We start from the raw sequence: 26442 nt of genomic DNA on the forward strand, positions 1-26442 counted from the left end.
TGGGATTTTTGGGTTTTTTTTATTTAGACATGGAATTTTTCTTCCTTTTCATATAACTTATCTAATTAAAATATTCATCTTGGTAGTTACCACAAAAAAGTAACATAGAAAATTGTATTTACATTTTGGGACCAAAATACAAATGAAGAGCAGGACGATACCTTGCTCCTTTCCCTCCCCCTTCCCGGAAAGAAAGAGAAAGCCCCAAAGAAACTGCTCATTACACCAACAATCACAAAGGGTTAATTTGTAATTTGGTGATTTGTATGTAGTGTAGCACAGAAAAAAAAATTGCACAAGTTTTCACAAATGAGACCAAAGGTTCGACATCCTGCATCTGTTCTGCAGCCATTTCTACGACGTAGGTGAGAGGGTTGGTTAGAAATTCGGCTTTTCCTCTACCCTCCCTTCTCTTCTCACCAAGTCCCACCCTGATGCAGACACTCGGAGGGAGAGGGGGAGCCCTGGCTCTGTGCAATCAGGGTGATCTAAAGTCCTTATGGTACTGATGTTGGGACGAACAAACACGTGTCTTTTTCTCCCTCCCTGCTTAAAGATGCCTAATAAAGGAAACTAAATCATACACAACTGAATCTGAAATATGAAAAACTGGTTTCAATGACAAAGACTTGAACACACAGCTAAGAGACAAGTTCAAGGTCGTGGATACTTCGAGGAAGCTATTCTAGGCAATAGATACCTGGCACCTGACCCAGATGCTCATTTGGTTTTAGGTAAGAGGCTTCCTAATATCAGAGTTGGGTGAGCAGGCTAGGTAGGGGGTACGCGTGGAATGGTAATACAAATAATCAAGAGAAGTAATGCTTGATCCAATTAAAAAATACAGCAAATTAAAACACAGCAATACTTATAGGTCCGGTCGCGGCAGGCACCCCCAGAGAAACGCTCACTGGACAGGGCAGCTCTTGCTGCACAGACTTCCTGCACTGCTCCGGAACCTGCAGTTACCTCACTGAGGCCTCGAGGCTAGTTAAAAACTGTGGGCTCCATATTCTGGGCTCTGAGGGAGCTTGTGGAGGGGCCTGACTGCCAAGCTCCTCAGACTGTCACACTAATCACGCCCTCAGTCTACTTATCAGGTTTTCGTCAGGACGGCACCTACTTCCCCCTGGGTCACAGCCAGGTGGGCTCCTACTAGTCAGTGTTCTTCACAGCCAAGAAGGGCACGGATACTGTCGTCCGAGTTCTCAGCTTGCTTCCACATCCACTCGCAAGTGAGCGCCTCCCTTCCCAAACCAGATGCATGGCCTTGCTGTTCTCCCCCATCCCGACGCCACAGCTCACACACTGTCATTACCTTGGCCCTTCCCTCCCAATTCTGGCTTTAAAAAGCTTCAGCTGCAAAGTTCTCTACAAAACATAGCAAAATTGTTGTGCTCTTCCAGTCACGTGATCTTACCTTTTAAAGGAAGCAAAAACAAAACCAATTTCCAACACAGCATTACAACTTTTAAAATCATTCACTTCTAGTAGTAATTCACAGGGATCAAGAGATTAAAGTGCTGGCTTTTAAAACTCTGAAGTTGTGTTGTGTGTGTGGGGGGGGTGGGGGGGGCTGCTACCAAAAGCCCTGCCATGTATTTGTGGTTTTTCCCCCATGCTAGTGGGAGAAAGAAAAATAGGGGAGGAGAAAAAAACCCTAAAGTTTTGAATCAGAAACTGGAAATTGTAAAAATGCTGGGTTTCTGTGCAAATTGATCTCCCAAGGTTCTGTGTCCTCTAATGAGTCTCAAAAAAAAAGGGGGGGATGGGGGCGAAGACTGGCAAAAAGGATGGGGGAAAGACTCTAGACCTTTACAAATAACGTCCCTTAATAAATACTATTTAATGAGTAAGAAGGAGGTGCACCTGCACGGGGACGCAGAGCGACACTGAGCAGGGTCTCAGAGGCGAGGGGTCCGACCTGAACACTTCTGTCTGCACGCTGAGCTTCCCCGCCATGCCCGCCATGGCGCAGGCAGCACACAGGCCCCTGGGAGGCCCAGTCCTCCCTCTGGACCAGAGTCCACTCAGGAGACGTGAACTGGGACAAGGGAATGGCTTTCACTAGACTTCTGTCTAACAAAGGACCCTAAAAATAACAGGCTAAGTGTGTGGTAGAGGACAAAAACAAAAACAAAAAAACCTGGGGGTAATATAAATACAATCTGGGGGCAATATTTATTAATTAAAACTATGTCTTATAGTTTACAAAGAAGCTAATTAACAACAAAAGTATAATTGACCTTAAAATCCTCAGTGAGACTGAGGCTTCACATCTTCTTCAGAATTCTGAAGTGTTCTCCAGGCAGGGAGGCAGTGGCTGAGGCTCACAGCTTCACAGGTGCAACACCTGCAAACTGCAGGATTCAGAGACCAGAGGTTCCACAAAGCAAAAAGATTCTGGTCTCCTTTGGAAGTTTCATTCCCCAACGCCCACTGTCCTTGTATTCCTCACCCCCAAATTCTATCCCCAAGGCAAGTCCTCAGTTTATCGTCGGGAGAATCTGTTCTTGAAAGCTTTAATCGTCTTAGCCATCATTGGGGCAATTTCTGTGAAAAGAGAAATAAGGCCGTTGTTTCAGGTCTGTGGCAGTTTAGAAACACACCACTAGTGGTTTACTCAAAGCCAAGGTCTTGCCACACTCTTGGCTCTGCACCCCCAGACAAATGGATGGAAGCAGCAGTGGTCTGCTAACACCACAGTAAAAGCGGCAGCACACAGCTAACACTGCTGAGCCCCTGCCAGGCCTGGAACAATGACTATCTCTAATTCTAACAAACTCACCAAGACTCAGAGGCCAGCCAACTTGCCCCTGGTTGAACAGTAAGTGGCGGAACCGGAACTCAATCCTTGCCAGACTCTAAAGGCCATGCTGAGCCATAACTGTACTCTGCCTCACCAATATCCAAACCAGCAAAAAGCACCCCTCTTCCTACCCCGTCTCTCCAGGGTAGCAACAGGTCTCAGATGACCTAAATACAAATGCCACGGACAGAAGGAGAGCTAGCCTGCTCTTGACTAGTTAATGTGACACAGCCAAAGCTTAAGCCAGGACTCTCTCTCTCCCATGGGCTCTGAAGGGAGTACAGAGTCATGTTTTTCTTAAGTTAGGACTCCTCCTTAGAATATTGGGGATAGTGTCAAGATGAATGTTCACTATGATCATTATTTAAAAGGCAAATAATGTGCTCTGGAAGTCTTCACAAAAGGGGTGACATTCCATTCAATAATGAATTAATATGTGAGCTTAAAAAAAACCCACGATAAAATGTGCATTATGCCCAAAGCAGGGAAAGAAGGCACTGACATTTAGACGTGCCCGGCGCCATACGTACGCTACACCCACGACACAAAATGGGATGCAGTGGCAGTGGCACTACAGGGCTTCGAATACTAGTTCTGCAACATCTGAGCAGGAACCCCAGTGACTCACTCTTCACAGTCGGTTTCCGAGGATCATAGCAAACAGTGCTGCTGACCATGGGCGCCAGGTGGGCACTGCTGGTGCTCGGGCCGTCATAGGCCGGCTCCTCAGGGCTGGCGTTAAAGCTGTTACTGCTGCCAGTGCTGGAGAGAGCATGGCTGCTTCCTGTGGGGTACGGGGCTGGCTTAATCCTGGAACACAGGACAAAGCTAGTTAGTCACAAGCATGAGATATCCGCCCGCAGCACCAACGGCCTGACTCGGGCCTTTCTGAGAAGACTCAGTTTTGTGGTTTTGACCAGTGAACGCTAGGACCCGTGACTCTGGTGATGGCTCTGTGATGACAGTGTCAGCCCTTCAGAATGAATGATAAGCTCAACTAACTAACTTTGCACTGCTTAGGTGTAAATCTGCATGATGAAAATACCCATGTGACTTAAATAATGTAGTCCTCATAGTGAAGCCCATTTTGTTTAAATGGGAAAGGGAACACATACGTATTTCCCACAAGCCAGGCCCTGTTCTTCATTTAATCTTGACCCTCTGAGAAGCAAGAATAATTATCCAGCCCGCCCTGTAGTCAAGGACACTGAGGCTCAGGGAGGTCAAGTGCTGAGCTGGTCAGGTCGGCCTCCAGAACCCACTCTGCAAGGCTGTGCGTTCACCCCTCAAATGAACCGCTGCCTGCCCTTGGGCTGCCTTTTCAGGGTGAGTGGCAAGCTCTTGGACTCTCTTCTCTGAGCACACAGAGCTCATACTTGATTTTCTCGGGCACAGCTGCTGCTCCTGTTCCAAACTTCTCCTGCCTCCTTCGAACATCACGAGGTGGCTTGGCCACCGAGTTCACAAAGGCCATCTTTGCTTGTCGGCCTGTGGGGAAATATGGAGGAGATTAACACCTGCTTTTCTGAGCAGAGACGCTACTGGTAGGTTAATAATCTACACTATTAAGAGATAAAGGCTTTTCCAGTACCCCCAAAGCTAAGCATGCATCAGCCCTGAAAACTGATCTGTGGGGCATGAGTGGTGGCAGAAGAAACCCCCACCCCTGCCCCAATTCCGCACATGCAGGAGATTTAGGGGCCACAGGCCCTGCCTCCAGCAGCCAGGCCCCCAAGGCCCCGCTGGGGACCAGAGCAGAGCGCTCACTATTTAGCCAGCCCCCCCCCCCACCTTTGGGCTTATTGGCATGTGCAGATCGGATGTTCTTTGTCAGCAATCGTAGCCGCTGCTCTCGCGCATCCTGAAGCCGCAGGTACATCTCCCGCCATGACTCATACTCTTCTGGCCTTTCTTCCTTAAAGTCTCGGTGACAGTGAATTTTCCATAATTGATCTGTTTCTTCAATCAATACCTAAAACCAGAACCAGGACTTCCTTTATATGTGAGCACTCTTACATATCTCTTTTTTTACCCTCATCACTTAGGGGTGACCACTTTCCTAATGATTTTGGGGTCTGCATAGTAGTTAAAATACCCTAGTTCTAGAAAAAAAAAATCAAATCACTAAATTAAAAAAAAAGTTAAGCGGGAGGCACTGTTCTAGCTGCTTCTGGGGGATGGTGGGGCAAGGATACAAGACAACACAAAATTAGTTTAAGAGAAGTCTTTTCCTTTAGAAAAAGGACACAACCAGGCTGAAGACAAACCTGGGCATTTCCCGAGCACTGAACTGTAATGGCAAGGGGGCCACCTAAGAAGGATGACATGTTATAGATATCCTTGGAATTAGAGAAACAGCTAATGCAACCAAATGAGTATGTCCCAGCATTACGAAAAGGATTTTTGGGTAGATCTGAATATCTCTAGGAGACACCCAACGATCTGTACTCTTTTAAAAATTCACCAGACACCCGAGTGTCAACACAAAGCTCTGTCCCCGCTCTGGATCCCAGGGGCTGTGCTGCCAGAATTCTCCCTTCACCTCTGTGACTCAGCAAGCTCAAGGGAGGTGTGGGAAGTGCTTTCCTACACCCTGTGAATCCCACCTTGATTCTACCCCAAGAAGCCCCCTTACGATGCTCACTTACGCCAAATGCAAACCAAATATGCCCAGAACAGTGATCCGACCACTGGCCAATTCACAGAGACAAAACTTTTCTGGACACACGAGCCAGGAAACGGCCCTCTTCCCACCCAAACAGGACACTCACGTGATTATATTCCTCTATACGATACAGCTGTTCAGGCGTACACCTCTCCAAAACAGGCTCAAGAACAGAATATGGGACGCCTCCCACTTCAAAGATTGCTGCAGAGAATCAAAGGTGAAAACGCTGAGTAGCAGCCAAACCACCCAGTAATCAGGTCCCAGAGCCACAACACGCTTGAGACCAAGAGCGGGGCATGGGACTTACAGTCGATGTTGTTTTTAAGGACCCGAATGCACTGCTGGTGCAAGGTCATCATTTTGGGGAGATAGGCACACTTGGAACCAGAATACACCTGCATCTTAGAATTCATTCTCCGCCCAGTAAATCCAGCTTCTTCCTCTTCCTGGGGTGAAGAGTGTGCTACCGCGCAGGAGAAACAAGAAGGTAAGTTATAAAAGGCGCTCAGCTCTGCAGGGAAAACTCTCCTTCCAGCCCACTCCTCAGCCGCCCAGTTCCCTTTCTCAAAGCCACCAATGTTACACCTGCTTGTGTATCCTTCCAGAGACAAAAATAAGCCAGTGTGTATTTTATTCCCTTTTAAACAATTAATCACATACTCACTACTGTCATTGTTTTTTTCATTTGCCACATTTTAGAAATCATTCCTTGTCAGTGTATAGACTTTCCACCCTTTTTACAGTTGTGTAGGATACCACTGTGTGGATGAACCACGATGGATCTGTTAGTCTCTTGCTGGGAAGCACTTATGTGGCTTCTGATTCTTTTGCTCTTAAAACTAAACTGTTTTTAAAAAGCTCATGTGGAATATATAAAGGACCGCTAATAACAGCAGCAGCTGATTTAGTGAACTCTTATTACGTGGCAAAACCTGAGCTAAGCGCTTTACCAGCATGAGCACGTTTCATACACTCAACAGCCCTATGAACCAGAGCTGGGATTCAAACCCAAGACATCCAACTCCAGAGCCTATGCGATTAGGAAATGGACCAAAATCTGATGACAGATCATGAATGAATTTTTTCAATCTTTTTTTCCATTTAAAAAAAAAACAGATACAGAAAATTACCTTTTCGCTTTGGTTGGAAGGGCATCAAGTCGAGGGAAGGAAGTGGCCGGTAATTGGCCTGTAGCATAGGTAAGGGGAGGTCTGGCAACACTGGCAATGCTTCAGTGGGGACCTGCAGGGACGAAACCAGGGACTGGAGAGCCCTTTTCTACACGCACAGCCTCCCATCCTACAGCCCGTTCCCAGCAGGTTGACTAGGCGGTTAAGGCACAGGCTGGTGGAGGGGCGGCAGTCTTGTCTGCCACAACCTACAACCTAAGTCAGCAAATAATTTTCCTGGGTACTCCCGGCCCTGGCTGCTAGAGGGGCCTGGAGGAAATTACTTCAAACTGAAATTCAACAGGCCACACAAAAGGCAGCCAAGCAAAACAGCAGCGGGGTGGATCCCGGGGGCTTCGCAGAGCCCAATGTGCGCAAGCAAGGGGGAGCCACCAAGGGGCCGAAGGGCTTACCTTTCTCGGCTTGGCTGAATCGGCTCCGGCAGGCTGAAGCTTCTCTGACTTGTTTTCGGTCACCTTAGGTGATTTCTGAACTGAGTCCAAGTTTTTACTAGAGCTTTTCGAATCATTTTTTTTAAGTCCTTTTTCTCCAACGGTCGCAGCTGAGGTTTTCACAATCTTTTTCTTTTTCTTGCGGGGCTGGTCATAGCTGAGGTATGACTCAAAAGACATGGTGGGCTGCTCGAATTCATCGTCCATATCGGCCTCCTCAACTTTGGGGAGGGAGCCCACTGACTTCCTATCTGAATGGGAAGTTTTCATTTTCCTTTCTTGAGTCTTTAAGTTGTTAGAAACCTTCTCTTTCGCCTTGGACAGCAGGTCTCCTGACCCTTTTCCTATGTCTGAGCTGTCTAGACTTTGCTTATTTTTGTCTGATTTGGTTTTCTCTGAGTCTTTGTGCTTTTGCTTTTTAAGGTGGTTGTCCGAAGCAATTTCCAAGGGGGATAAAAGCTTCTTGGTGCTGCCCTCTCTTTCCTTCTCTTTCTTAGCACCACTGGAGGGTGGTTTCTCCTTTGTGCCATCCCCTGAGACAGGCCTCCGGTTTTCCTCTTTGGAGATGGCCTTGTGGGATTTCTCTCTGCTCAAAGACGACTTCTCATCTGCCCTGGCATCCACTGGACGTTTTTCTTTATGGGAAGACCTGTGCTCCTTGTTCTGACTCCCAGCCCCTTTCCCCTGGGGCTCAGCGGACTGTCGTTCCTGACTGAAGCCCAGTCTGTCTTGAAAGGCATTACTGGGGCCTTTTCCGGGCTTCTGGTGTGGAACAAAGGGCTCGTGGTCCTCCTCCGGGGACCTGCAACGGTCCACCAACATCTGATGAGGGCTGGCAGACGACGGAGGGGACTGAACATGGCCATAATCGGAAGATTCATGGTCTGAAGAGTAAATTGGTGAAACCCTGTGGCCCCTCTTTCTTTCGTCTCTCCTCTCCTGACTGTGAGACGCTTTGTGAGGTCTCTCGAGCTCTGCGAGTTTTCTGTGTTTCTTCTGTCTGTGGTCAGGACTATACGGCTGGCTGCCGGACGCTTTCCAGTTTTCTTGGAAGTCCACATCCTCCTCCTTCTGACCAGCATCCTTGGGCCGCTTGCGGGAATTGCTCTTCTCAAAGTCCTGTTCATCAGGCTCTGGGTTTCTAAATAAAAGAAAAAGCCAATAAAGCAGTTTTAAATCTCAGTGTGATTCTTGTTCAGAGGACAGAGTCACAGAACCTGAGCTCACAAAAGAGCTGGAGAGAATGCAGAGTTAGAAACAAGGTCTTGGGAAGAAGGTAAATGTGTCCTATTCCAAGACACTCAACTAAGTTTTAAAACTGGGAAAAACTCAAATATTCAATAAATGGAAAATGACGAGCTTAACAGGATATAAAGACGATCGAATCTTGTAGAAACACGAAAATGCTTAAAAATTTTCTCAACATGGGGACATATTTAAGCTGTTACATAAAAAACAGGCTGTTCTATACAGTTTGTTCACAACTATATAAAAAAACCTTTTAGGAAAAGGTTAGAAAGAAACACACCAAAACGTTAATGATACTTATCTTTGGATGGTAGAATTACAAGAAATTTTGATTCTTATTTCTATTTCAAAATATTTTCTAATATTCTATAATGATCATGGATTATTTTTATAATCAAGACAAAATAAATATTTTAAATAAGAAGACAGAGAAGGAATAATAAAGAAAATCTTTTCTGCCTTAAACACTCCAAATGTCAGATTTAAACATGAAATTGAAAAAACCTACAGAGTAATGTTCTTACCGTTCCACAGGAACCAACTTTTTCCACTGGGCCACGAGGTCCCTGGCAAAGCTTCCAACGTGCTCGTGTTTTCGTAAGCTATTTACTGTTTTTCCAACACCGGTCTCCTATAAATTTGACAAAGGAATTGTTGGAGGCTTGTGGAAACAGGCTCACAATTTTCAAAGAAATCAGCCTCCTGCTATCCAACAAACCAATACTTCCTTCCTAAAATATACCCTCAAGTCTCAGTACAAAATTACTTTGTTTCTATACCCTAAACCTCTAATGACACACAGTAGCAAAGCATACCAGATTCAGAAGAGGAAAATACTGAATTAAAACGCTTCTAGGGGGCTGGCCCAGTGGCTCAGGCCGGTTAGAGCTCCATGCTCCATGCTCCTAACTCCGGAGGCTGCCGGTTCAATTCGCACATGGGCCAGTGGATTCTCAACCACAAGGTTGCGTGGTTGCCAGTTCAACTCCTTGAGTCCCACAAGGGATGGTGGGCAGCGCCCCCTGCAACTAAGATTGAACACGGCACCTTGAGCTGAGCTGCCTCCAGGATGGCTCAGTTGGTTGGAGGGAGTCCTCTCAACCACAAGGCTGCCGGTTCGACTCCCGCAAGGGATGGTGGGCTGTGCCCCCTGCAACTAGCAACGGCAACGGCAACGGCAACTGGACCTGGAGCTGAGCTGCGCCCTCCACAACTAAGACCTTTGAAAGGACAACAACTTGAAGCTGAACGGCACCCTCCACAACTAGGATTGAAAGGACAACAACTTGACTTGGGGGGCAAAAAAAAGTCCTGGAAGTACACACTGTTCCCCAATAAAGTCCTGTTCCCCTTCCCCAATAAAATATTTAAAAAAAAAAAAAAAAACTTCTAGAACTTTACAATAACCAGAGTGACAACAGCAGGTATCAGGCACTGAGCGAAGTAACAGCTTTGCGCACAGTATCAGAATCAATCTTTACAACACTGTGAGGTAGGAATCTGTCCCATTTTACAAAGAAGGAACAGCCTAAGGTCACCAGAACTTGGATTTGAAACCAGGACTAGTCGATGCCAAAGCCAATGTTCTTTTCATTTCTAGAAAAAAGTTCTGAGATACAATTCACGTAACATAAAATTCATCACCATTTTAACCATTTAAAAGTTCAGTGGTTTCCAGAACACACAATCACCCCTGTGTGTTCAACCATCACCCTTATCTAATTCTAGAACATTTCCATCACCCTAGAAAAAAACCAGTTTCTCCCAACTGCTCCCCACCCCCACCCCTTGACAACCACTAATCTACTTTCTGTCTGGGGATCTGCCTATTCTGGACATTTCATATAAATGGAATCATTCAATATATGGCCTTGTGTCTGGTTTCTTTCACATCCAAAGCCCCTGCGTGCTCTTTATCTTCCTGTACATTCTCTCCCAGTGGGAAGGGGATGGGATATAGTTTTACATAATACCTAAAGTTACACAGTTCTTACCGCAAGAATGTCTACTGTAATAGGCAAAGTGGAGAGTTTCTTCAAATATTTCAATAGCTGCAGAGAGAATAAAATAAACATTAATTCCTATAAGTTCACTGGAACAAATGAGAATAATATCTGGTGGTTAAATACTTACTCAGAGCTAGGTGTTATACAGTAATAAGTACGGTTATTATCTCTAGTTTACAAGTGTGAAAACAAGCTCAGAAAAAGTAAGTTACTTGCCCCAGGATGCATGTAAGGCAGGATTTACTCAGGTCTGTGGCTTTAGGTTCCCTGCTTTCACCCATTGTGCTACACCACGGGGAAATGAGATTCAGAGAAGAGAATCAAATCTACCAACTTTTAAGAAAAGTCATCAACAACTATCATTTTGCCCGTTTTGAGAGAGAATTTCTGAGAAAGGTGTCAATTTTAGGGAAGTTATTCATGGACGTGGCACAGAGGAAAGCAAAGAGAGGATATCTCAATAGGAAAAGGGCATCATGTTTCCAGGAAGGGTCTGCAGTTGAACAGAACTGTTTTTGGGATACAATGGCAAGCCAAGACCAATTTCAAGCTGTCAGAATCAGAGCTTTGCCGTTAATGGTGAACACAACATGTCTGGGTAGATTAGAAAAGCAATCTGGGTTTGGCCACATTTCCTTTCTATAGTCCCTAAAACTAGGTCAAAGTCAGGATAGCACTGCTGTTAAGACAAGAGTTCCGGAGTCAGAGACAGTCTTCAATTTGGCTCTGCCACCTCCTTGCCAGGTGACGTTGGGCAAGTCAGGAACCTCTCTGAGCCTCACTTACTTCAGCTGCAAAACAGGAACTGGATCCTGTTTCTACTTCACAAGCTGTGACGATTCACTGAGACGCTGTCCCAAGGACATGGCAAAGCCTGTGCACCTATGGATTCATACTAAGCTCAGAATCCATTTTGTTTGATTGTCTTTACCTGTCTGCTAATGACATCAATCATAATAACAGTCATACTTGTTAAAAAAAAATGATTCACTGAGACAAACCAATGTGCAGTCCTTAGCCACAGTGCCTGGAATGCTATAAAAGCTCAATAAATATGTATTGCTAATCGTTTCATTCATCAACAGACAGATCTTTAAATGAGTACTTCTGACTCTCAACCAGATGATCCTCAGCCAATTCCTACTTGCTCTATTTCTACCAAAAGTCACGACTGGCCATGCCTTTCCTTGGAAATGTTTTCCTGCATGTAAACATACTACCATTTAAGGAGCACTGCAAAGTACAAGTAGTTCAAAACAGGTAGCTGTGACTACCTTTACGTCAAATGTTAGATAACAAGGTCTGTTCTTTTTCCATGTGTGGCCCAGGGTATAATTAGTGTGTCACACTGCTATTAGGTGGGGCAGCAAGTATGTTTTTCTGGTCATTCTACTTCAATATTGACTGAGTATGGTCACTAGGCACAGCAACGGGATCACAAGTGGTACTATTGTTTGACTAGGAACAAATGAGGAGCCAAGTGGTCTATCTGGGGAGTTTCGCCTTCATAGCTGAGTGAAAATTATCCTCCACTTCAAATTTGATCACCATCATGCAACTCAGGAGAATGTATGTGAATTTCTTGTCACCCAGGCTATGGGTACAAAGATAATGCCAATTCCTTTCCTAAAGGAAACTTCAGAATCATTGAAAAGGTTCAAAACAGGCTGTCACCCCTACTGTCATTCCCTGGAAGGCATTTATATACCATCTACTATGTCAGCTACTCTGCTAAGATCTCGCATGCTACCTCATTTCATCCTCATTGACCACCTCTATAAAATGGGTATTATTCACCCTGTCTTACAGTTATTGAAACCGAGCTCGGTGAGGTCAGATAACCTGCCTCACGAGCTACTAAGTCAATTGTGTCTGCCACAGCAAGTACTGCAAGGCCAGGAGACACATCCAACCTAACACTGTCCTTAGAAAGTAGGAAGAGAAAAGAGAGCTGTAGCGCACATGCCTCTCAACAGACCCCAAAGCCAAAGAGCACCTCCACAGTATTCCGTTGTTAGACAGTCTAGAGGCCACAGTGTGAAGGAGATCTTCATGGGGACAAAGGATCCTCCGGACCTCCACGAAGCCAACATTAAGGATGGAGCCTGAAGTCACTTTGAAAATCTCAAAGCCTAGCACTAACCAGAGGAGTAAATGCTGCTTTTCTGCTTTGCTTTGGGTTCCTCAGGGCGACTTAAAAGCAGACAAAACGAAAACCCTGGAGATTTTCAAAATGATTTAGCTCAACATAAGATAGAAGGGGCTTCAGAGCCTCTCTGTTTTCAATGAGGTTCAAGAAAAAACAGCAGCAACAAGGTAAAAGCACTTTGGACATCCTCAGGTAGATGTAAACTTGCTGTTATCAAACCAACAGACCAATTGTAGAGTTTGCAAGAACTGATAACAGCTCATTGAGAAATGTCAAACATTTGCACAATGCATGCTTAGGAATTCAGTTGTCCTTTGCACACTCCTTCAACCCAAAGAGCAGAAGATGTTCATAATGTTGATCCCATTCTCCACTTGCCATCGGACTGTGGCCTGGGTAGTTTTCACATTCAAACATAACACAGAACAGGTAACTTCACCAGCCATGAAAATTGTTTCCAATTAAATAGTAGGAACCAAGTGACCCTGGCCTCCGCCTGATACCTTCCCCCCAAGTAAGCCTGCGTTTCAGATGGACTTAAAGTGAAAACAGTTTCAGTTAAACACCAATGTTTAATACCAGAAAATCCATGAACACAGATGTGGAATCCACCCTTTGGTTAATGATGGTTTGAAATCAGGCTTTAGTTGCAAATTCAGTACTCCTATATAATCATCTTGCAATTTCAAGAACAACCTGTGGGAGCTTGTTGGGTTAACAGAAGGTTGAGGAGAAGGCCAGCGTGCCAGCTTGCAGTTTTCCCCCTGCAGTTAGCTCATTTCTGAATGCCAACTACTGTGCCCTTTGCAGCAATGATCTCCCAACATTTTCTCATCGTCTTAATGCTCACTTCATAATGCAAAGCTGGAAGTTCAGGGTGATTTTTCTATCTGGGAAGAGAAAGCCTAAATACTCACAAAAACTAATAGTTCAAGCAGGATGAGAAGGCAAACAAACGTTTTTCCCAATTTGAAATTTCATGCACATCAACGACTAGAAAAGCTACTTGAAATTTTAAATCCTAATGGAAGAATGACTGTAGATACTACATGGTGCATTTTTTTCAACCTGAAAACAAGATCAAATTAGGGCTGGGGGTGGATTTACATAGTACTGTTTTAAGGTTTTAAAGATCAGTTACAAACCTTCAGTGTTTAGGAAAACCAACTCGTATTCAGAAATAATGACCATTTATTAGCATTCCACAAAGGGTTACTGTAAAAAGAAACTTGTAAATATGCCTGGCCACTAGGTAATGAAGCCGCAATAGAAAATATAACACAAAACAATTGAAAGCATTTAAGTTTTCAGATTGAAAACTAAAATGGCTTCCTAAAGAAGTGGATCTTTGAGCTAGGTACGAATGAGAAGAGTTAAAAAGTGGCCTCATGGTGAGATGCTGTGTGCAGCTTTTAGAAATGGACGGGGAAAAAATCTCACCTATGACACGCAGGGGACAAGACGAAGAGAAAGGGGCCCTTCAAGAAAACGGTGAAGAGTGATGATTAGTATCTACTGAGCACTTCCGATGAGCCTGATGCTTCTGCCTTTTAGTTCAGTCTTCAGAATAAGCGGGTGAGGAAACGGGTTCACGTCCCCTTGGTCCATGGCTGGTAAATGGATTAGAACCCCAGTCTCACCACCACTTTATCTTAACTGCCTCCTCGATTATTTCCTTTTCTCAAAAGGCCCTGGGGGGCTCAGAGATCCCACTCTTAGAACTGTACATGCTAGCTAGAATGCCGACAGAGAATGTCAGACACCTTGGGTGTTTTCATCTGTGTATTTCAATTGAGAAACATCTAACATCCACCCCTCTCCCAGACACCAATAAGCGGGGTAACACAAAGTCGGAGAGAGAGAAGAACGCATTTAACTTAAAACAGTTTAGAAAACAAAACTAGCTGAGTACGATTAAAAGCGGCTGCAAATCACTCGCTGCAAAACGAGAAACGGTAGCTCTTACCTTCCTTTCAAGGCCAGAAGGAAATCTACCGGCAACTGCTAACCTCTCTGTTTTCCCCTAACTACAACCTCAGTTTGGGGGCGTATTTTTGGGCACAGCTAGGTGACGTGCGTGAGGCTTATTTTGTGTTGTTTTAAAAACGGAATTACTGCGAAAGCAAAAAGGTCCATGTTCTAACATCAAGCGGAAAGCAATAAAAACGTCTCTTAGAGACGCAGGACCACACACCGAGTCTGGACTCCATCGCGCACAGGCAGAATCCCCTCCTCCCCTCCAACACACATCAAAAGACACCGAGAAATCAGAAACGCTTCCGACGGAGAGGCGGCGAGGGCCGGAGTTCACTCCAGGGAGCCCTCCCGACAGGAGACAGCCGGCCCCAAACGCCCAGGGAGGCTCCCGAGCCGGGTCCGCACGCGGTGCCCGCGGGAAAGGGAGGCCCCGGGCCACCGCGGCTCGACGTGCGCGGCGCCCCCGCCTGGGCCGCGGCCTCCCCGACGCCGGCTGCGAGCGCGGCGGGGCCTGGCTCCGGGTCCGAGCCGCCCGGGAGGGGGCCGCGCCCGGGCCCGCGACCGTTACGGGGCCGCGCCCAACGCCCAACGCCCGCCGCTGCCCCTCGCTCACCTTCTTCGGGTCCGGGCTCGCAGTCAGGCGCGCCTGCAGCTTCTCCACGACTTGGAGCGCCGACTCCGCCGCCATCGCTGTCACTGGCGCGGCCTCCTCGCCGGAACTGGGCTCGCGTCGCGTCCTCGGGCCGCAGCTCCGCCCTCCGTGCATCCCCGGCGGAGACGGAAGCGCGACTGGCCCCTTCCGGGCCTCGGCGGGGCGGGGGGGCGCGGGGCGGGGGGCGGGGGGGCGCGGGGCGCGGGGCGGGGGGGCGCGGGGCGCGGGGCGGGGGGGCGGGGGGGCGCGGGGCGCGGGGCGGGGGGGCGCGGGGCGGGGGGGCGCGGGGCGCGGGGCGGGGGGGCGCGGGGCGGGGGGGCGGGGGGGCGCGGGGCGCGGGGCGGGGGGGCGCGGGGCGCGGGGCGGGGGGGCGCGGGGCGCGGGGCGGGGGGGCGCGGGGCGCGGGGCGGGGGGGCGCGGGGCGGGGGGGCGCGGGGCGCGGGGCGGGGGAGCGCGGGGCGCGGGGCGGGGGGGCGCGGGGCGCGGGGCGGGGGGGCGCGGGGCGCGGGGCGGGGGGGCGCGGGGACCGGGCACCGGGCCGGCCGCAGGCCCCGCCCCCAGGCTGGGGACCCGGTCCCCAGTGCCGCTCGGCGGCCGCGCGCACCGGGAGACGCCCGCGCGGTTGGCCCCGCGCTGGCCACTCCGGGGCCTTCTGGCCCTCGGGGTGCGGAGCCAAAGCCCGCAAGACCTCTCCGGTGTCTACGGTAGTCAAGACGGAATAAGGCCACAGCGCCAGATCCTGGCTTTATAAACCCTGTTCCTCCACCGGGGGCTGAGAGCCACGCCCTCATTAGCACCTGTGGTGCCGGAGTTGGTCCTCGGCTCAGGGAATCAACAGGGATTAACGACAGCGACCACCCTGGGTTGGGCGCACTAAGAGTTGGTGGTTGAGCTATCTTAATTTCACCCTAGAAAGAGCCTCATGAAATGACTTATATTATCCCCACTTTATAGATGAGGAAACCAAGGCTCAGGAAGACCAAATTAACTTGCATGTGATCACATAACAGGAAAAGGTGAATTGGAATATAAATAGTCCAAGGTCCACTGTGAGCACACACCTCTGAATAAATAGGTCGAGGATTTGAGCCCAGGGAAAGGGATGTGTGAAAAGTCAAACAGTCTAGCTATATGAGGGAATAAATAGCCCGTGTGACTCACTTTCCCCCAAATCAGTGTCTGGTACATAGGTACCAACTAAATATTTCTTGAATGAATGAATGAATAAACGAATGAATGAATCAATGAATCAATGAATGTTTCCTCTGAAGCAGTAGGGCCTGCCTGAATCAGACCAGTCCAAGACACCATCCTTGAGGGCATTTACTTTCATCCTAGAAGCACTAAATTTTACTACTATTATTATTACCACTAAAAAGAACAATTAAACAGTTGAAAACAGACCTAAAATACCAGCATTGATTACATCTCCTTTGGGTAGATCAGGTTAGATCCTAGTCAGATCTCGAGCAGCAACTTGGCAATGTACCTGACCAGACTCTTCCAGGTGCCAGCTCTGGAAAAAGAAAATATAAGCTGTTTCTTCAAATGTGCTTTTATAAACTCACTATGCTAAGAAGCCCTCCCTGCAGTGTCCCCACCCCTCTGCCTGGTGCCCCTCCTGCTGCAACTGACCCTCTTCTAGGTGCACATAACCTGTCCATTTGTTTTTCTGTCTTGCCACTGGGGTGTTTGTCAAATGCAGTGACTGGCCTGCCCAACGTTAAATCTCTGCTGCTGGCACGGCCCAGTTGACATCATCAGCACTGCATAAAAAGTCCATACAAGATTAACGCCCGCCTACTTGGTGCCTTAAGACTCGATGGTGGGCTGTAATGGAAAAAGCATCAAACTGGGTGTGAGGAGACTTGGATTCTGATCCCAGCCCTGCAGTCTCCCTCCTCTGCACAGCAAATGCTTTTACATTTTAAATTCCTTCCATTTTGAAAATGTAGCACTGGTGCAATGGAAAACGGGCCGATTCTTGAAGCAGAATCTCTGACTAACTGACCTGGCATATCCTCAGGACACATGGAACATTTTGCACATGGTATCCAGGGAGAGCTCAACAACCAGGATGAAAAGAAATGATGCATGCTGCTGGGGGTTTCTGGAGAGGGTGCACCCCATCCCTCCACCCCAGCTATGTCAGCCTGAGCCAGGCTTACCTGCAAAGTATTCTTACGCTTGAATATTATGACTACTTTTCTGATCAGTTAATTATGTATGTGTCAGTCTGATTGAAAAGAGACTTTTAAACTACCTCTATAAATGGCACTCTGTATATGTTCATTAGGGGATCACCACTGTAATCCTTGGTTTACACAAGGGTGTTCAACAATAGAATGTGTTCCCCAGGTCAGAGGGTGTTTTGTCCATCTTGGATCAGCAACACCTAGCACACAGGTGACATTCCATGAAGGTTTGTTAAAAACTGAACTAATTATTCAACTCAAGGCTGGCCCAGAATATCATCTGAAACCTGAGGGGACTCCGTAGCGCTTTTACCAGCACGATAAATTCCCCTATGAGAGGAATTGAAAGATCTATCTCATTCTGCCCAGAAGGCACATTTAAGGCTATACTAGGGGAAAAAGATGGACAGAGAAGCTCTCATCTGCTATACACACTTCTGAGTTTTTGCAACAAATTATGGGCTACTTATTAATGAAGACAACTGAAAAGTATTTTAATTTTGGAAAAGAGCAATCCCAGGCTGGCTGGTACTAGAATCATTTAAAACACTGAAAGACAAGTGAGAAAAACAACCGGCCAACCATCTTGTCCTCAGTAGAAGAAAGAAGCCCTAGCCTTTCATGAAATGGTCAAGTGAGATTCTACAGGTGTGTTGAGTGGGGAATACTGGTGTGGGGAGGGCTTCCGCATAGACCTCTCCCGGGCAGGCTCTGCCACTCCTCTGTCTTACCAAGTAGGCAGCCTCTGAGGTTGGTGGATGGTGGGTGTAAAGGACACAGGGTTGAGGATCAGTGACTACCCGAGCTCCAACACCCAATTCTACCAGTGCTAACCGTGGCTCCTCAAGTTATTTAAACTCACTGACATTGTTTCCTCCTACTTTACAGATTTCTTGTGAGGCTTATTAATATAAGTAACTGGCATACAACAGGTTTTTTTTTTTAAAGGAGCAATTATTGGAGAAAATTCATGGCCTTCGTAAAGCGATTATTGTGTTCTGCTGTAAAGGAGAGTATGAAACTCTCCATCTGGGCAGTCTGTCCTGCCCAGCTGTTGCCTCTGTTCTCTTCCCCCAATGGGCTCATTTTTCTGAATCGAATATATTCATCTTAGTTTCACATCCTTCAGACATGTTCGGTTGGTTATTTACTCCAGCCACACTCAGCATGTGGCTGGAGTAGAATAAGAAAGGGAAAGGGTACCAGATAAATTTGGTAAGGAAGGCAGTGGGCAGATTTATGGAGGGTCTTAGAGCCTATGGTAAGGACTTTGTATTTTTTATGGTAAGGTTTGGTTGGGGTGGCATTTTTCTGGATTTCACAGGCTGGATTCACCTTCCTCAAATACAGTAATGCAACTGGAGACTGCCAGCTCCAGCGAAAGGTGTCTGAGAGTCAAAATCCACACCTTTCGCAGACAGCCTTGAAGTTGGGTTAAATCCCCACTGACAATTTAAGGATATCAGGCCTAGAAATCCTAAGACCCTTTGTCTAATGAGGGCAGACTACAGCATTCTATAACGCCCAAGGAAAGCCACATTTGGAGAAGGAATTTACCAGGAAAAAAAGGTACCATAAAAATCAAAGAGTAACAAGTACATACTGATACTTTTATACTGTGAATTTATATAAATTGTATCCAGATAATGACCTAAATGCCTTCCCTGAGCTCTTTTATCTTGTGTTAATTTTGTTATAGCATTTATCACAATTTGAAATGACCTTATTTAGTGTTCATGTTTTTAATCCTCTCTGCCCATGATGTAAGCTCCATGAGGCATTGCTGTGGCTAAAACTGCCTAGAACATAGTACGCACTCAATGAATGTCGACTGAGTTGAATGAAAGATCTACCTCATAGAGTTACTGTGTAGGTTAACTGAGACTATGTGTGTGGACAGCAAAGCGCTATCAACCAGTAACGTCTTAATTAATCCTCAGTGTCTATTTTACAGAGAAGGAAATTGATGCTTGGGAAATTTAAGTGATACTATATCCTCAGCCTCAGAAACTGAGAATGTGGTTGTAGTCTTTGCTGAGAATGCCCTTGGAACAAAGATGTTGTTAGAAAAATTGTGAGCTAAAGGCAGCTAGTCTGGAGCTGATGGGGCCAGACAGGAAGGGAAAGGGGGAGGAGGGAAGGAGAAGGAGAGACTGACCAATTAGATTGAGTATGGATTCATTTTCATCCCCAATGTCAGCAAATGTCTATGAACCCTCTGAGTTTGGGTGTCTACAGATGACAAATTCTCAAAGGGTCCATATCTCCTTCCTCTCGTTGGGGGGTGGAGGGGAGATTAAAAACCACTGGGTTAAGTAGAGAAGATTAAGAAAGCATCACACAGGGGTGAGAACTCTTGCTTCTTGAGTGCCTTTAGATGTCCCAGCTCTGTGCTGCCTTTATACACTTCATCTCTCCAACTTCCAACAATCTCGTGAGACATTTTAAGGATAGAGAACCCAAGGCTCAGAGAGGTTGAGCAACTAGCTCAAGAGTGGTAAGTGACAAACCCACAATGTAAACCAAGGTCTGCTCAGCTCCACAGCCCACACTGGCCTGCACTGCATGTCTGAATACCTGGGTGCCGACCCCCTTTCCTCCATGCCCGAGGCTCACTGCATGACTGGCCAGGCCTGGTTCCTGCTCTGTTAACTGAGGAGGATTGATCAGTCAAAGTAAGGACAACAATACCAATGACGACAGTAATAATACCAACTCTTGAGCTCTTAAATGTGCCAGGCACTGTGCTAAGCAATTTGCATTAACTATCAACTTTATCCTTAAAACAATCCTACAATATAGATACCATATAATGAATCTCCATTTTACAAATGAGGATTTGTGACTTACCCAGGGGGCATTTATGACCTAGCCAGGAGTCAAAGCCAGGTTTGTCGGGCACCAAAATTCAAACTCTTTGATCTTGAACTGCTTTGAAGACAGTTGCCATACAAGCCACCTGGGAAGACACCATGCAACCAACACACTTCATTCATTCATTCAATCCAGTTTTTATGCGTGTGGCTGGAGTGGAATAAGAAAGGGAAAAGGTACCAGATAAATTTGGTGAGGAAGGCAGTGGGCAGATTTATGGAGTCTTAGAGCCCATGGTAAGGACTTTGTATTTTTTATGGTAAGGTTTTATGGATCCTAGGTAGGGGAGTAATAAAACCTATAAATTAATTGTTTTAGCACTGCAGACAATGTATCAAGAATTAAAGACTACAATTAATCGGATATTGTGCTTTAAAACAAACTCAACAATCCCTTATAATAGTCACCTGATTAGAGACCTAACCTACTCACCGTATATAAAATAGCACACACATACACACCTCTGTCACTGTCTTCAAAACACTTATCACCACCTGATATATTTTATATGTCTCTCTCCACCCCCGAAATGTAAGCTCCAGAGAACAGGAACTTTGTGTTTATTCACTGCTTTATTCATTACCACCTTGACCAGCGCCTGGCATATAGTAGGTAGTCAATAAATATTTACTGAATAAAGGTATGTTATACCACTCCCAAAGAACAGTCTGTATTTCCTGTCTATGCTTGTTCATCTCTTCAGTCCAGTATGAATGTTGATTTTTATTCTCACCATTCTACTGCAAACAACTTTCCTAAGATCACCAGCAAAATCCCAATTGCAATATGCGAAGATGTTTTCATCATGGCAGACATCTCTGCTATATCTGACACTGGTGATTTCTCCTCTCCGTGAAACTCCCATTTCGTTTGGAGTGACACTTCACTTTCCTGATTAACTTCAAAAGTCTCTGACTGTTTCTTTTCTGTCTCCTTAATGGTCTTCTTTTCCACCACTATTTCTCTCCCCTTAAATGCTATAGTTCCTCTTGGTTTAGTCCTGGGCCCACTACTTTTGATACCACACTCTCTTTGGGTGTTCTCACCCACACCCATGGTTTTTACTATCATCTACAAGGTGGTGACTCCCAAAGCTACAGGTCTAGTCCCAAACTTTAGATTGCCTGGATGGAACTTTAGATTCCATCAGCAGGTTCAAGATGGAACTTGCCATCTTCCCCTTACACTTCCTCTCCTCTGGTGAGCTAGAAGCTGTTGAGACAGAGATTACTAAGAACAGAATACTGCTGCCCCTGGGACTTCCATCCATTCCTCCATAAAAAAAGGGCAACAATCTATTCTGAGGCCAGGAAGATTTGCAGAAAGCACACCCACCAAAATGGCTGCCTCTGAAGTTCCTCTATTCAAAGTCTCGCACTGTCAGCCTCGAGGATTGTACCCAATGGCTCTGCTCCAAACCTTCACTGGTTTGTTGGACATCTCAGTCTGAAGGGACCCAAGGGCACCTCAAATGTAAGACATGTAAATTTATCTTATCATCGACCCTCCTAAATCATTGTTTCCCATTACAATTGGCACCATCATCTACCTTCAGCCTCCCAGGTGAGAAACCTGAAAGCCATTCTTGATTCTTCTTTTTTCTTCCTGCCATATCTTGTTAAGCCTAGTGATTTTCACTCCCAAACATTACTTGTTCCATCTTCTCCCCTAAATTCCTACTGCCATGAACCTTCTTGGTTCAGTGTCCACTCTCAAAATTTCTGACTACACACTTCTCTCTAACAGTTGCTTAGATCCCCCTTTTTTTTTTTGTGGGAAGGGAAATTTTTAGGCAGAGCATGGCAGGCAACAGGATATAGCAAGTGTTTTGTTTTCATTAAGTTTCTTTTACAATTATCTCCTTTTTACTTAGAGTTATAATGAATTTTTTTTTAGAAAATTTCCTTTTGGAATAAATTTACTTAAGTAAAAAAAGTGAATCTCTTTAAATAAAAATTAAGTGAATACTTTGGAGGTTGAAATTCATACAAGGTAAAAATCATGAAGGTTCATGTATGACAGATGTTTGGGAAACACTAAGATCCAAGACCTTTAGGGTGACATATTAGCTTGAGCTGTAAGAAACTTATGGTATCTGACTATCTCTGTTTTTACCTATAAAGATGACAATTTCAATATGGTTCAATCTACTAGAAAGTCCTACAGTTTCTGACCCTTGCCTATGTTCTAGCAAAACCAACTGCTTGCTGCACACACATTATTTCTCTGCTCTGTGCCTTTACCCAAGCCAGTCCCTCCATCTGGATACCCACACACTTAGGATGTAGGGATCACCACCTTCAGGAGCCTTCCTTGTCATCTGTCCCCCAAAGCAGGTGAGGTGTCTTCCTCAGGACTTCCCCGTCGTAGTCAGCATGTCTGTCAGCACGCTTGAGTCCGTCTCTCCTACTAGCCTACGAACTCCTGTAGGACAAGGATTCTGTTTTTAATGAATCCCAGCAGGCCTCCACCTGGCACACAGCAGTACCCTCAGTTAAGCTGCAGGAAACCAAGTGAGTGAGAGAATGAAGATCTACAAAGAAGGAAGGCCTAACTCTGCCTGCAGGACCAGAGGAGGCTTCAGAGAGGGAACTTTTGACCTAGACCTTGAAGGATGAGAAGAAAGGGATTGAAACTTTCCAGGTGAGGAGTGAGTGGAAAGACACTGCAGGTGAGGCAACAGCAGAAGACTGGAGGTCTGACAGAGTCTGCTGTACTGGGGGAAATGGAAGGGGATGTGAAGGAGAGCCGAGGGAAAAGGCGACGCTCACAGTGTACCCCCCTTCCCCAAAGCCCCCTGAAACTGATAAGGACATCCACAAATACTTCCAGTGGGTTGTGAGGTTCTACCGTGAAGACAAAAAGCAGTACTGAACACAGATGCAAAACCAGCTAGACAGAACCACCGTGTTCAAACCAGCATGACCTCCAGCCACACAGAACTGTGTTTAAACAAGCATGACCTCCCTCAGCCCTCAAGGAACTTACTCTCTAGAGAAGACGCTGTGTAACCAAGAATTAGAGAAACTATCACCACAGATAAAGACCAGACTTGGTCAGCAAACCCACAGGAAGACCACTCCTGGGAGATTGCCTGACCACTCCTAGGACAGGCAGATTGATTCAGAGATAAAGATGGTGTTAGATCCCTTCCCACCAGGTAAGAGGCTCCTCTGATCTGGTATGAAGGCAGACTATTATGGTAGCAACAACAAAAATCAAACGGGAGGCAGTATTGTTAGCAGAAATGGGTACATTAAATGTTTTCTCATTTCAAGGACAGCCTTGTGAGGTAGGTATTATTGTCCCCATTTTACAGAAAAAGAAACTGAGGCTTGCTGATGTAATGGGAACCCTTGGGACTGGAACCTAGGTCTCTGGCTGTGAAAACAATGCTCTTCCCATTTCACCACAAAAGAGGCTTCACTTTGTGATTTACCAGTGAAGGAGGGAGGACCCTCTATGTCACGGGGAAAAGGGTGCATTCAATTCCAGGTATTAATATGATACGCACAAACTAGCAGGGGGCAACTCACATCTCGGGCTCATCCTCCTCATCCTCATGTTAGTATAATCTCTACGCACTTGGCTACCAGAGTTCCAATCCTGTCCTCTCTCAAGCTCTAATACCCCTTTCAGTAGATACTTCCCTAACTACATAAAAGAATCACTGTTCCCTTACAGCCAGCCAGTTCCTCTTTTTTTTTTTTTAAACACTTTACTTTTATTTATTTTTAATTTTTATTGGGGAATATTGGGCAACAGTGTGTTTTTCCAGGACCCATCAGCTCCAAGTCAAGTCGTTGTTTTCAACCCAGTTGTGGCGGGTGCAGCCCACTGGCCCATATGGGAATCGAACCGGCAACGTTGGTGTTAGGAGCACAGTGCTCTAACCCACTGAGCCAGCTGGCTGCCCCGCCAGTTCCTCTTTTTCACTTCCTGGTTTTCATGGGGTAAGACACAAACAAATCTCTTAGTCTGTTTTTGCATCAAAGTAGGGGAGCTGAGCTTGTTAAATTAAGTTCATAGCTGTGTCAATAACACCTATGCCAAGAACTGCAAAATAAACAAAGAAAACAGCATGTTCTTGAAACAGGACTTGATTCATTCAGATATTTATTGAGCCCCTACTCTGTGGCAGGCACTGTGTGTGGTGCTCAGCCTCCTCAGATGTGCACAGCCCCAAACCTACTCAAGGAGTCCAGTCTAGTGAGTGTGATGCTATTCAGAAGAACATTTTCATTAGGAAAGCCCTAAATCTACCAATCACTGGAAGATGATCCAAAGACTTGAAACTAAAATTTTACTGAGGAAGAGGAAACATCTATAGCTACATAAAAAAGATAGTCAATGCCAGCAGTGACCAGGGAAATGCAAATTAAAACCACAATGAAATACCATTTCCAGCCCACCAGACTGGGTTGGGACCTGAGAGGAATACTGGGCCAGCAGACCCAAGGTTGCAGACCAGTGAGCCTCACCAGGCACTGAAGGAGTACAGACAGGTTCGACAGGCACTTAGTAAATAATTTGCTAACCCAAGCATAGAAAGGCTAGAGCAGAGATAGCAAGCTGGCAGCTCACGGGCTGAGTATGGCCTCCCACCATGTTTTGTTTGACCTCTCAGTGTGTACAAAATTGAACTAATTGCTAAAAGTTAAAAATCAAGAGATTTCACAACTGCTCTTGGAAAACAGTAAGATCTGGCAGCTCTTGGCCCCATCTCCGTTGGGCAACACGTGGCTGGAGCTGAGTGGCAGCTGAAGCTGGCCTTTCACCACATCCACACCACTCCCCCACCCTCCGCACCTGGGCTGCAGGGCTGCGTCACTGGCTTCCATCATCTCTAGGCCTGGAAGTACTGACGTGTGCCCCCATTAACTGGAAATTTGCTGGGATCCCTCTCAGTGATAAAATCTAGAGACTGGTATTATCAACTCTGCAATGGGGCCAGCAGCTACAGCCAGAGACAATATCTTCCGCAAGACATTTATAGACTATGACCCCAAATCCTTACAACCCTGCAGGAAGCCGAGGCTCCGAGAAGTTTAAGAAATTTACCCAATGAGTGGCGACGTTGGAATGCAACTCAGGAATCACTGATTTAGTTAATACTAATTAAGCACAGTCATACGTTAAGCACTGGAAAGTGTTGTACGTGAACTAAATAATTTCTCACTTCAACCCTATGAGATAGGAACAATGATTGCCTCCATTTTACCTGTGAGAAAAATGAAAGCACAGAGGTTAATGACTTGTCCAAGGTCACACAGCTAGTAAGAGGCAGAACTGGGATTTGAACCCGGTCGTCTCACTGCAGAGCTTGCATTTCAGTGCAACTCGGGCAGGCCTCTGGCGCTTCTGTGGATGAAGTCCCAGCTCCTAGACCCCGGTTCACCCTTCATGGTCACTGCTGTTCACAGCTCAGTGCTTCCCTTCAAATCACGAACATTTTATGTTTTGTCTCTAATACCAAAACAAGATGCCACATACCGTTCTGCAACGTGTCTCCTGCCACTTTACCACACACCATGGAGCACTCTCCATATCAGCATGGTATTCCATTTCTGGGGACATACCATAATTTATCTGACTTATCTCCTTATGAGCATTTAGGTTGTCTCCAGTTTTTCCTTGTTTTATTAAAAAATTGATGCATCAAACATCCTCGTTCACCTAAACTTGTGCACTTGAACATTGATTTATTTCTGTAGTGTAATTCTAAGTAGAATTATGGATTCAAGGTCATGCACATAAGATTTTTTAAAAAATAAATTTTATTGGGGAATATTGGGGAACAGTGTGTTTCTCCAGGGCTCATCAGTTCCAAGTCGTCCTTCAATCTAGCTGTGGGTGGCGCAGCTTAATGGCCCATGTGGGAATCGAACCGGCAATCCTGTTGCTCAGAGCTCATGCTCTAACCGAGCCATCCGGCTGCCCCCTATAAGATTTTGACTGACACCGTCAAACTGCCCTCCAGGAAGGCTTTGCCAATGCACACGCCCACCGACACTACAGGAGTGCCAGTTTTCCATGCCCTTGCCTCCACTGGGTATATGTATTTTTCTCTTGCTTTCTCTGCACCACATTCAAGCTCTCTCCCTTAAGCTGCCTCATTATTTTTATAATCAGTTCAGTTTCACCAGTACGATTACAACTATAAAAGGAACAAAACAAAATAATCTGTCTAGTAAAAAAAAGAAGGGGGGGAGGGCAGGAAACACACCACAGTGTTGGCAGTGA

General features: G+C 46.1%; 1 protein-coding gene across 1 annotated transcript; it reads right to left on the reverse strand.

Moving 5' to 3' along the window:
• ELOA (elongin A) lies at window positions 1–15249 on the reverse strand. The gene is made up of 11 exons (XM_081054881.1): window positions 15092–15249; window positions 10341–10397; window positions 8871–8977; window positions 7060–8239; window positions 6608–6719; window positions 5785–5940; window positions 5581–5678; window positions 4601–4781; window positions 4186–4297; window positions 3438–3619; window positions 1–2553 (listed from the first exon to the last, which is right to left on the reverse strand). Exons 1-11 carry the CDS (start codon window positions 15242–15244, stop codon window positions 2492–2494), a joined length of 2400 nt encoding a protein of 799 aa, XP_080911007.1. The 5' UTR covers window positions 15245–15249; the 3' UTR covers window positions 1–2491.
• Between the last annotated feature and the right edge of the window lie 11193 nt (window positions 15250–26442).

Source organism: Rhinolophus hipposideros, assembly GCF_964194185.1.
Source record: "Rhinolophus hipposideros genome assembly, chromosome: 8".
Classification (NCBI taxonomy): domain Eukaryota; kingdom Metazoa; phylum Chordata; class Mammalia; order Chiroptera; family Rhinolophidae; genus Rhinolophus; species Rhinolophus hipposideros.